General features: G+C 32.2%; 1 protein-coding gene across 1 annotated transcript in view; it reads right to left on the reverse strand.

Annotated features, from left to right (window-relative positions):
* Positions 1–3,087: 3,087 nt before the first annotated feature.
* The window catches only part of LOC143068572 (uncharacterized), a 45,222-nt gene continuing 35,031 nt past the window's right edge, over positions 3,088–13,278 (reverse strand). Inside the window, exons 22-29 of the mRNA XM_076242752.1 lie at positions 12,762–12,947; positions 12,062–12,195; positions 9,904–10,048; positions 9,108–9,444; positions 8,304–8,416; positions 6,255–6,460; positions 5,373–5,459; positions 3,088–4,752 (exon numbers count right to left, since the gene is read on the reverse strand). Coding sequence (XP_076098867.1) covers positions 4,501–4,752; positions 5,373–5,459; positions 6,255–6,460; positions 8,304–8,416; positions 9,108–9,444; positions 9,904–10,048; positions 12,062–12,195; positions 12,762–12,947 — 1,460 coding nt within the window. The 3' untranslated portion in view covers positions 3,088–4,500. The remainder of the gene's footprint in view (positions 4,753–5,372; positions 5,460–6,254; positions 6,461–8,303; positions 8,417–9,107; positions 9,445–9,903; positions 10,049–12,061; positions 12,196–12,761; positions 12,948–13,278) is intronic.

Here is a 13,278-nt window from a genome sequence, read left to right on the forward strand (position 1 = left end):
GTGTACTACTTTCATGGAGGCACATGTGATTATCTTGTAAACTTTCCTAGATAACAATTTTTGTCTCACATACGATGAAAGTCACAGTATTTCAGATATAGGTATTTCTATTTGGCAGTAGGCTGAATGCTTCATGTCTTGTATGCAGATACCTTATGTTACAAAGTTATCATCTGTCATATATGTCAAATGTCCTTGACTTCATTTTCATGGTTCAGTAACTGCTTGAAAAAACAAATTGATCTAATCATGAGTAACTGGATATCCATATTTGGTATATGGATTCCTTGCAATGTGTACACATCTTTAAGAGAGTTCACCTGTCCTTATAATACCTCATTTCATAAATCAGTGATCAAGGTTTGAGTTATGTGATAAGGTGTGTCTCTCAAATACTAGAAGCATTTGTATGTGGTGTATAGAATGACCATAATGGGTACATGTCAGTCTGTCAGGTTTCATCTGACCTTGACCTCATTTTCATGAATCCTTTGATATGTTAAGTTTATGTGGTTGGGTCTGTTTTTCAAGTACTATAAGCAACAGGTCAATTATATTTGGTGTATGGAATAATTGTAAAAGTCTGTGTCAGTTATCATCTGTCCTTGACCTCATTTTCATGGTTCATTGGTAAATGTTAAACTTTTGTGCTTTGATCTGTTTTTCAAGTACTATAAGCTATAATTCATCTATATTTTGTGTATGGAATGATTGTAATATGAAAATGTCAATCTGGCAAATTTTGTCTGATCTTGACCTCATTGTCAGGATTGATAGGTCACAGTTAAATTTTTGGGGTTTGGTCTATTTTTCAAGTACCATAAGCAGTAGGTCAACTTTATTTGTTGTAACAAAGGATTGTAAGCTGTACATGTCTGCCTGGCATGGTTCATCTAATCTTCACCTCATTTTTGTGGTTCATTGGTCAATGTTGAGGTTTTTAGGTTTTAAGTCTGTTTCTTAGAAACTATAAGCAATAGGTCAACTATATTTAGTGTATTGAATGATTGTAAGGTGTACATGTATTTCTTGTTGGTTTATATGACCTTAACCTCATTTTCTTAGATCAAGTTAAGTTTATGTGATAGTTGTAGTAAAGCTTTTTTTTTAAGGACTATCAACATAATATCAATGGTTAGTAAAGAAGGTGAGACATTTCAGCTATGCACTTGTTTGTGTATACAAATTGTCAGGTGTATTTGTCTGTCTGACAGCATTTATCTGACACCGGCTTCTGCTTTAGTTAAACTTTTATCTTTAAGACTTTCAACATAAAATCAATGGCCAGTAAAGCAGGCGAGACAATTCAGCATGTGCACTCTTGTAACTCATAGCTATATTTTTTCTACAGAAAAGAAGAGCAGAGCAATATATTCTTAGCAGTCAACAAAAGTGTAAACTTTAGATTTTGATAAGGCTTATTTCACATGAATGATATCTAAAATTGTCAGTTGACACCCATATGAATTTTGCCCCTGAATGATGATTTTTAGCCATATTTGTTGAAACTATATTTTAATGAAATCTAACCTGCAAGAATAAGCAGCAGGTGAAGACAAACTTACGAACATAATCTAGGTATTACTGATAAATTATTGAGCCAGGGATTTTGTAACCACAAATTACTTAAAACCTTTACTAAATTCTATAAAGGTTTGGTTTTGAAGTTTGGCTGTACCTGTAGAAAACTTATTTCAAATTGGATAGCACATCCTCAGTTTTACGATCTTTTACGGAAATGTTGTTTACCTTGCCTGGAAATTTAGAAACGATCCTGGTAAACTTATCAATCCTTTAAACAAACTTATTCATTCTTAAAAGTTACCAATTCGATGCTGTAATTAGATCATTGAATATGGTTTTTATTGGTATTAATATTAATTTTGTTATCAGTAAATTAAAAGCAAACTAAATATTATTGTTATATACATATACACATTCATAGATCTATAATATATTGATACCTGTTTCTTGGCATTGCACAAGGTCATGTTTTTCTCTAACTGTTTATGACGTGTTTACATTAAATCCATTGGACGTTGAATTTGTACTGATTGATAATTTAGTCTTAGACACACGATTTCTTTTATTAGCTGTCAGTAACTGCAAGTACTCTCAGATCATAACTTAGTGTTTTTGTTGTAATACAAGCACCCGTCCACACCCACTCTGATATATGTATTTCTTTTTTAACTGATTTTTACAGTTTGTTCTATTGTTGCACTGTTACACTACTGTCCCAGGTAAGGGGAGGGCTGGGATCCCTATAACATGTTTAACCCACCTCATTCTGTATGTATGTGCTTGTCCCAAGTCAGGAGCCTGTAATTCAGTGGTTTCGTTTGTTGATGTGTTACATATTTGTTTTTCATTCATTTTTTGTACATAAGTTGCACACAAGTTGGTGTCCTCGAAAAGACCAACGAGGTAAGCTTCACTGGCTTCCTGGAGGGCCATAACGGCAGAGCTCTGGAAACGAAGATCAGTCTTGAAGTCTTGAGCAATTTCACGAAGGAGCATAATACTAGAACAGTAAAAGTGAGGCCACCAAAATTCAAATTTGCTCTGTGTTTTGTGGTATTAAGCATTGTGTATAACTTTCATAACCTTTGGTTGAGGCAAACTAAAGTTAAAGAAAAGAAACGAAAATATTCAGCATTTTTTCATCTTTTAAGGTGGTACCTAACACTACAGGGAGTTAACTCTGTAAAATCAGCTAAACGTTTTAATTACGTTGTGTTGTTAAAGTAATTTTAAGCTTCTCAATGATCAAAATAAGTGTTTGTCAAACTGCTATACAACCAGTGTAATTTTTCTGATAAAACGGTTGGTTCAAATTTTTTGAAATTTTTACGTTTTTGTCAAAGGATCAAAGTAAATACTTTGTCAAAATTTTATCAAAATTAAACGAGCCAAATTGATTTTAGTTAAAGTGTTGGGTACCACCTTAAGGGCCATAACTCAAGAATGTTTAAAGTGACGCTACCCAATTTGGTTGATGGTGAGGCAGCATTATTTAAAAATACACCTAAGGAATGAAAGGACATGTGTAAATGTCTACAATAGATACAAAACATTAAATCAAAATTGGTTGTAAAAAGATTTATTGACTGACTAGAGACAGAATATACTGACTAGAAGTTTTTATTTTGACAATACATTCAGTAGACGAATATAACAAATTTAAAATAAAAGGAAATCAAATTTTCGAAGTAAGATGATTATTTTGAAATTTGTATTACAAATTATTGTACAAAGTCATAATAGAATGATACTATCAAAAAATATAGATAATCGTGCACAATATAAAGTAAACAAAAGTTGTTGAAAGACATTGTGGTACCTGTCCCTTCTTCATAAAACAATCTTATAATGATGGTTATTAGTGTGATTCATGAAGTGGAACTCTTGTTTAATTAAATAAAATAATTATCTTGAAATAATTTTTCATAACCAGTAAAATTCAGAAACTATATTATAAAGTTTAAAATGCATTTTGTTCATATCAAGTCCTACGATTTGAGTATTCTCTCCATTTTCATCAATGCAAGTTGATGATAAAAATCATATAACCCCCCATACATTAGCAAACACTAAACATAAAGTATACAATGAAAATTCAAAAATAATACATACAACCATAGCACCTTATGAAACCATTAAAAAACACTATTATACAGTTTGAGCTTAATGCAATGATGAAAGAAATAACCATTAAAATCTTACAATATCCCTTCCTAAACTTTTAATTCGTACATCTTTATTAAACTTGCAAAGAGAATTAAACTACAGTTTACTGATATAGGAATTAAATTCAGTACTGAATGGGTCTGAATAGGGCTAAGATAGCATTTCTCAATACTAAACACAAGCCTGTGAATCAGCTGTTTATTTTCTTTCCACCTCGTGTTGTTTTGTAATAAACAATTCTTTACTTCCTTACATGCAATGTTATTCAAGCAAGGTCATTTAGCCCTTTCTTATAAGCCATCTCATATATTTCCAATCAATAATTAATTAAAACAGTATGCTAAAAAAATATAGTCATGTGTTGACTTTCCCCCTGTTTTACAGACATAAAATAACATTCCCTCATACAACTAGCTTTGGATTCAGTACTGAATTTATCTAGATACATCTGTATTATTCTTTTTTACCCGTTTTCTGTTTTTCCATTGCTTCAAATTTTTTCTTTCTATCAAATTTTTTTGGGTTTAATTTACTTTTTGTTAAAAAAGAAACTTGCCTACCTTCATTGAGTTTTATTCTACAAGTAATATAACTATATTTCACATATAAACTAATAAAAGTGGACATGTCAAAACTGTTTGAGCGAGCAAAGAAATCACAATTTTCTCACACATTCATACATCTTACAGAAGCATAGAATAATTTTTTACATAAACAAATTAACATTTTATTTATTCACATGTATGAACAATCAATTCAGTTTTTAGACAACATGTCAAGTTTAGATTAAAGTCAAAACAACCCATTAAATTAGCTTCTCATACAAACTTGACAACGACCGACTCTTGTTCTTAAGTTTCCTGCTTTTAGAGTTTGACCTTGCGGTCTTCGGAATTGATTAAATTGATCTATTGTGGCTATCCAGTAACTGAGAGAAGTGGCATAATAATTACATGTGCCTCTACTGTGGCACTCTATAAATGGAGCAGCTCTGAAATCTTCTAAACAAGATCCAGGGGACTGCATATTCTGACCAGATCCACGACCTCCAGCTCCAGTGTTCTGAAATACATAAATAAACAATGAAATAACAAGAAAAACAATGTAAGGGGAGATAATTCATAGAGAAAATTGTTGGTGTAACAAGATGAGTTTAAAAGCACCATTACTATTCAATATCGTGTACTACATAGCTTTAAAATATCAGCATTTTGCAAAACAAAAATAGGGTACCTGGTAGTAAAAAAATGGTTTAAAAAAAATTGTTAGATCAATATTCAAGGCATTTTATAGCTTTCTACATGGATCAACTATTATTCTATTATTATTATATCTCAACCTTTCTGGTGTTCTTCTGAACATGCAGAAAGGAAAATTTTTTTCATTATCTTCAAACGATGTATTAGTTTTTTTATTTGATATCTGATATACCAATTTTTAGATTAATATTAGAACATATAAAAAATCTAGTATGCAGGTGCGTGAGAAAACAATTATTCCAAAAACTAACAATTATAAATCAAATTTTTCAATAACAAAAACAAAATCATCTGCATAAGTCCTAAAAGACCCTCCATAAATCAGATTTAAAAATGCTTCATCTTGACACCTCAAATAAACTCATTATTTGCAATACTGCATGTAGTATTCAAAGCTCAAAAAGCTAATTGCATGGAACATACCATCAAGAAACTGTATCCAATCCACATGCTGCTAAATCCTACTGGACATTCTGGTAGTCTCAATGTTTGACTATGGACAGACATTACCTGAAAAGAGTGAAATAAAATACAAACTTATCAATATAGAGGTCAACATGAGATTTTATAGATATGATTAAATCCAACTGCTTGTTTACCAAATAGTGTCATCTGCCCAGTGGTCAGTGTATCTTTTTGGCAATGATTGAACACTTGAATTTTTATAAAGTCATAGCTGATAAATTTGTAAATTTTACAAAAACTAAGCTAACAATTCTCACATGCAAAGTAAATATTGGACAAAATAGAGCTATTTTCTATAGGCCCCTTGTTGGTTACACAGGTTTGTATGTATTTACTCCGTTTATGCTGCTTAAATCTTTTTGTACAGTCCAAGTATTCCCGGTCTATCACAACTTTTACAATTATTTTCTTTTAAGTATATCTTTATTCAATCTCCCTCTAGATTAGGCAGGTATTTTGAATACTCCCTTGAATCATCCAATCAAATTTTATTACATGTATTTTATTTCTTTTCCATATAGTGAATTTTTTTTAAATGTGGATACTTAGCTAATTTTTATTCATTCTAAAGGATTTTCCCCACAATTCTTCCAGTACATTTGTAGTAAGGTCATCCATTTTAACACTCACAGCCCTTCACAACAGGATATTACAGGATTGCTTAGATTTTTTTACTTTTATCAATTTTTTTTAATTTCATATATTGATACATTTGTGACCTTAATGGTACAAATGGTTGCAAAGGGGAACAGATCTTAATTCCCATTCAAATATCTATGATATATAAAGGCATCATTCTTATAATTTTGATATCTTTCTGTCCAACAACCATTCTCTTACCTCTCCAACAGCTTCACAGACAGCACATCTGCTTATGTAATTCTGTAATGGCCGTCCTGAGATTGGATTCATCATCGGTGTCATGGGTTCCAAGGTCGATAACCAGTAACTGTAGTCATTTCTATTGGCCACATTACAAACGTTATTAATGTTACAGAACATGAATGGCATGGTACTGAATCTTCGTAGACAACTTCCTGAAGTACCTGTTACCATGGAAATAAAAGATATAAAAAGATAAGGCTCATGAAAGTTTTAGTTTATCCATAATAAGAAATTTAAAAACAGACTGTGAAGCTTATTATAACTGGCAAAGTACTATCGTCATATTTTTTATTGCATACTTGTAAAAATGTTTTAATATTGACTAATAATCATTTTACTCGGGCAATTTGGCAAAATACAGATCATGTTAGTTGTTAATTGTATAAACATTATATTCTATTATCTATATTAAGCTGTACATTTAATTTAATTTTCTTTTCTTTAATTTATAGAAATAGACTCAAACAGGGGCACACAACCCCTTTAAAAGGAACCAGATGCTCTGCAGGGTGCAGCTTTATATGACCGCAGAGGTTGAACCCTGAACAGTTGGGGCAAGTATGGACACAACATTTAAGCTTGATACAGCTCTGAATTTGGATTGTGATTAAATAGTTGACACAACATAGGTTTCTGACACAGAATGAATGTGGTCTGAGAACTTAAACTTAAAAACTTAAAAATTTTAAATTGGACATTAACCTATTATGGTCCAATATCCAAAATCTAAATGCATGGTTATATTCAGCATATCATAGAACCCCAACAATTCAATTTTTGACGAAATCAAAAATAATGTTCAAATTTAGACCCCTTAGACCTCAATGTGGACCAATTTGATAACCGGGCCCAAATATTAAAAATCTAAATACATGGTTAGATTAAGCATATTAAAGAACCCCATATATTCAATTTTTGTTGAAATCAAACAAAGTTTAATTTTGGACCCTGATTTGGACCAACTTGAAAACTGGGCCCATAATCAAAAATCTAAGTACATGTTTAGATTCAGCATATCAAAGAACCCCAAGAATTCATTTTTTGTTAAAATCAAACTTATTTTAATTTTGGACCCTTTGGACCTTAATGTAGACCAATTTGAAAACAGGGCCAATAATTAAGAATCTAAATACACGGTTAGATTGGGCATATCAAAGAATCCCAATAATTCATTTTTTTATGAAATCAAACAAAGTTTAATTTTGAACCCTTTTGGCCCCTTATTCCTAAACTGTTGGGACCAAAACTCCCAAAATCAATCCCAACCTTCCTTTTGTGGTCATAAACCTTGTGATAAAATTTCATAGATTTCTATTTACTTATACTAAAGTTATTGTGCGAAAACCAAGAAAATGCTACTTTGGGACTTTTTTTGGCCCCTAATTTTTAAACTGTTGGGACCAAAACTTCCAAAATCAATCCCAACCTTCCTTTAGTGGTCGTAAACCTTGTGTTTAAATTTCATAGATTTCTATTTACTTATACTAAAGTTAGAGTGCGAAAAACTAAACGAAAACGACGACGACAACGCCAACATCATACCAATATAAAACCAAAAAATTTTCAAATTTTGCAGTCGTATAAAAACAAGAATGTGTCCCCAGTACAGGGATGCCCCATCCACACTATCATTTTCTATGTTCAGTGGATCGTGAAAATGGGGGATGGGGGGAAATCTCTATTTTGGCATTAAAATTAGAAAGATAATATCATAAGGAACAGGTGTACTTAGTTTCAAGTTGATTGGACTTCAACTTCATCAAAAACTACCTCAACGAAAAACTTTAACCTGAAGCGGGACGAACAGACCCACAGACCAGAAAACATAACGCCCATAAATGGGGCATAAAAAGTAATTTATAGGTAAAATTACAGCTATTTTTGGGGTCAAATTATAGTCCTCTTAACTCCTTATTCTCAAGACTTTCCCCCCTTACGTTATTGAGTGATCTGTGCCTGACTAATCCTTTTGATTTAATAGTACATAAATGCAAAATTACACACCTAAATCTTGTCCTACAGCTCTTCCATTACCCATGATAAAACTGAGGGAGAAGCCTTCCCACATTTTGCTTGTACCAGGAGGACATTCTGGAACCAATGTTGTCTGACTGTGCCTGTAAATTTAACAGTTATCACTCACATTATTTAATAATATAATACATTTAAATATTTGTGTCCATTGAGTTGTCTCATTGTTTTATATTTAAAAACATGTAAGTATCAGTTATCAAAGGATACCAACAATATTCTATTATTTTTTTTAGTATTAAACTAAAGAGGACAAAACACAACTAGAAACAAATAATATTCCAATATTTCATTATTTATACTTTTCTTTTTTTTTTACCACACTTCTGGATTAAGAAATTTATTTTGTAAAACAATAATTATATTAGATAATATTATGGCCTAAAGGTATCTGAATCTTACTAAAACATCTTTTCATGTTTCTCTAAAACCAAGACCTTAAATATATAGAAAAATACCACTTTAAATAGTCAACATTAATTAACATAAAATTTAATAATGCTTTTTAATTAAAATTGAACCTTTTTGTTTTTATGTGAGGATTATTTTTGTACCCAAATCTGTGGTACTGTGGATTAATGTATTTTCAAGGGTACCAACTTTGGCGATTTAAAGAAAACTTTATTTTTCATGGATATTTGATTTCATGGTTTTGTTAAGGTCTGCATATAGAAAATTTATAATTCTTTGTTCTTTGTAACCCCCCCCCCCCCCCCCAAAAAAAAAAGAGCTAACAAAACCAAATACATGTACAGCCATTCATTTTATGTTACAAACCTGGCAAAGTATATTCCTGGTGAGACACCCTGTCTACCATTTGGTCCATCTGCCCCTGGACGTCCAGGTATTCCGTCAATTCCTCCTCGTCCAGGCTGTCCAGAAAAGCCATCAGGACCAGGATTACCTATTTCACCTTTTGGTCCAGGAATACCTGGCTCTCCTGTCTGACCAGGGAACCCAGCATTACCTCTAGGACCTTCATCACCAGGAAGTCCCCTACGGCCATCATTTCCTGCTTGACCAGGGAATCCAGATTCTCCTTTCTGTCCTCTTGGTCCATCACCAGGGTTTACAATTGGAGCTGGACCAGTCTCTCCTGTAACTCCCTTAAGTCCTACAATGTTTAATGAATTTCTATGGTAAAAATACTTTTGTAGGTTTTAAACGTGTTATAATCAAAATATTGGGAGTTAAGATGTCAAACTATAGTTGATAAGGTAAATGTAGTATTAAAGATTTTTCCGCACAAGAGCTGTTAATGTGGTCAGATTTTGTCAGGCTAAAACTGTTAAGGTAAAATGTCCTCCGATTTTTAACAGACAGCAACTGTTGATAACAACAGTCAAATCAGCCATTGGTTGTAAATATATATGTAGTCTGATTTGACAGACCAGAGATTTAATGTCAATGCAGTCAGACTTTATTGGAAAATTAGGATTTGCAAAATAGTGTGGAAAACTGTGAAAAATATTAGTGTTTGACTTGATTAGAACAGATAGTAAAAAATATAAATTTGTTAAAGAGCTATATCAAAAATGAACTATTATTGATGTTTAATCCAATATTTCTTTACCTTTTGAACCCTCTTGACCTTTTGGCCCACGAAAACCATTACGACCTTGTGCTCCAGGTTCTCCTGGTAACCCTGGCCTACCATCAAATCCAAAATCTCCTGATTCTCCTTTGTTTCCAGGAAGAGCAGCAATGCCATCTTCACCCTAAAGAAAACAAATATATCTATACTATGTCTTCTTCTATTCATACGGATAGTCAACCTTCATATGGATAGAAACAAGTGCTTGTGAATAGGGGACAAATACACTATAAACATACTAAGGACTGTAAATACTAAAGACTGTAAATAGGGGACAAATACACTATAAACATACTAAAGACTGTAAATAGGGGACAAATACACTATAAACATACTAAGGACTGTGAATAGGGGACAAATACACTATAAACATACTAAGGACTGTGAATAGGGGACAAATACACTATAAACATACTAAAGACTGTGAATAGGGGACAAATACACTATAAACATACTAAAGACTGTGAATAGGGGACAAATACACTATAAACATACTAAGGACTGTGAATAGGGGACAAATACACTATAAACATACTAAGGACTGTAAATAGGGGACAAATACACTATAGACATACTAAGGACTGTAAATAGGGGACAAATACACTATAGACATACTAAAGACTGTAAATAGGGGACAAATACACTATAAACATACTAAGGACTGTGAATAGGGGACAAATACACTATAAACATACTAAGGACTGTGAATAGGGGACAAATACACTATAAACATACTAAAGACTGTGAATAGGGGACAAATACACTATAAACATACTAAGGACTGTAAATAGGGGACAAATACACTATAAACATACTAAGGACTGTGAATAGGGGACAAATACACTATAAACATACTAAAGACTGTAAATAGGGGACAAATACACTATAAACATACTAAAGACTGTAAATAGGGGACAAATACACTATAAACATACTAAGGACTGTAAATAGGGGACAAATACACTATAAACATACTAAGGACTGTGAATAGGGGACAAATACACTATAAACATACTAAAGACTGTAAATAGGGGACAAATACACTATAAACATACTAAAGACTGTAAATAGGGGACAAATACACTATAAACATACTAAAGACTGTGAATAGGGGACAAATACACTATAAACATACTAAGGACTGTGAATAGGGGACAAATACACTATAAACATACTAAAGACTGTGAATAGGGGACAAATACACTATAAACATACTAAAGACTGTGAATAGGGGACAAATACACTATAAACATACTAAAGACTGTGAATAGGGGACAAATACACTATAAACATACTAAAGACTGTGAATAGGGGACAAATACACTATAAACATACTAAAGACTGTAAATAGGGGACAAATACACTATAAACATACTAAAGACTGTGAATAGCGGACAAATACACTATAAACATACTAAAGACTGTAAATAAAGTTTTATTTCATGATGAATACTTTTCTAATTTAAAAGTGTATTTGAAAACACAAGAAAATAAGGTTGATAAAATAGTGAATGGAAATGAGGAATGTGTCAAAGAGACAACAACACGACCAAAGAGCAGAAAACAGCCAAAGGCCACCAATGGGTCTTCAATGTTGAATTATATTTAAAAATGATGTCCTTATACCAATGATAAAATTAAGTAAATGTTTTGACTAGTTTGTGATATCGAAAACACTGGTGTAATAATTTTTCAGTAATACATAAATTTCTCTCACTAAAATCTAAAACGTTGTTACATACACAAGCAAATCTTACAAGTTGAAATAAATAAACACCATAAGATGGTGACAAGAAAACGTCATCATCTAAAATCATCTCATTCATCATAAACTTTGGTATTGAGTTTCACGTTAATGGCATATACTTTGCATAAAAACAATCCCTAAAACTATACTAACAAATTATAATCAATGTTTCAGTAACCAGATACACTTACTGGCATTCTAAGACACAAAGATTATTTAATTTCTGTTTTACACAAGTGCTTATATAGCATTAATGAACGAAAAATGCATGAGAAAATTCTCCAAAAATCATGATGAACAAAACAGCATGAGAAAATTTTCAAAAAAATCATGATGAACAAAACAGCAGAGGTGATAATAAAAGCTAAGCAATGTCAGCTTAAAACTTACTGGTAATCCTGAAAATCCTGGTGTTCCCTCACGACCTGGCTCTCCATTAATTCCATCTAAACCACGCTCACCTTTCTGTCCGTCTAATCCACTTAATCCAGGTCTGCCTGGATAACCTTTAGGTCCACTATTTCCTTAAGAAAAATATTGCAACAATGATAAAACTTGGCATAAAGCTTAGTACTTTTACAATAGAAATACTTTAGTTGTTACTATAAAAAATCATTGTATAATCCTACCAAACCATTCTGAATTATTCTTATTTTTCATCATTATAGTTTTTTTTTAAACAGATAACTATATGTATTTGAGATAATTATACTTCAAAGCAATAATCACCAATAACAGCATTATTACACTTTATGGGAATGATCATCTTTGAAGGATACTTACTATATCACATTATGTTACCAAGGCTGTCAAGTCACACACAATTTGCATAAGACTCACACATTTTCATGATAATTAAGCTGCATTTTCCTTCGAACTATTTTTTTCTCTCTTTTTGATCTTTACATATTTTGCCAAATCTTGTGCATTTGATTCGTAAAAACTTGACAGCCCTGACTAACTAGAAGACACCCACTTCTCCTTATGAAAATGTGAGCCCGTAATTACGTCATAATGTTGCCTCACAGAGAGATGTGTTTATGGTTTGACCATAGATGACAATTTGTTTCAAAAACATTATAAGACTTACCAGGAGTTCCTGGGAATCCATTATCTCCAGGCTGTCCTTTGATTCCAAATCCTTGGAGACCGGGATTTCCCTTCATTCCAGGGAGACCATCTAATCCTGCACTTCCATCTTCTCCACGAGGACCTTTGATACCTGGTCTTCCATCAGTTCCTGGTAAACCTAGATCACCTGGTGCCCCTCGGAAATCTAAAAATAGCACATAGTCGTATTAAATGTTATAGGTTGATACATAGTTTGGAAATTATTTTAAAATTATTTGATATAAAAATAAATGTAGAATGTGTCCATGCATAAAAAAGGACATAACTCAAGAACTATAAAATTGAAGTTACCAAATTCAAACTTGATCTGTGCCTGGGAAATTGGTGAACTTTCATTAAGTGTAAAGTAAACAAAGTGTATACAACATTATTACTTCCTATAACTCTATCAACAGGTGGTTTTGTTTTCAACAATACCCCAATGAAAAAGAGATAGGAGGGACCAAGTCCTATCAAACCACCATACTATCATACAT

This window comes from Mytilus galloprovincialis, chromosome 3, assembly GCF_965363235.1.
Source record: "Mytilus galloprovincialis chromosome 3, xbMytGall1.hap1.1, whole genome shotgun sequence".
NCBI lineage: Eukaryota > Metazoa > Mollusca > Bivalvia > Mytilida > Mytilidae > Mytilus > Mytilus galloprovincialis.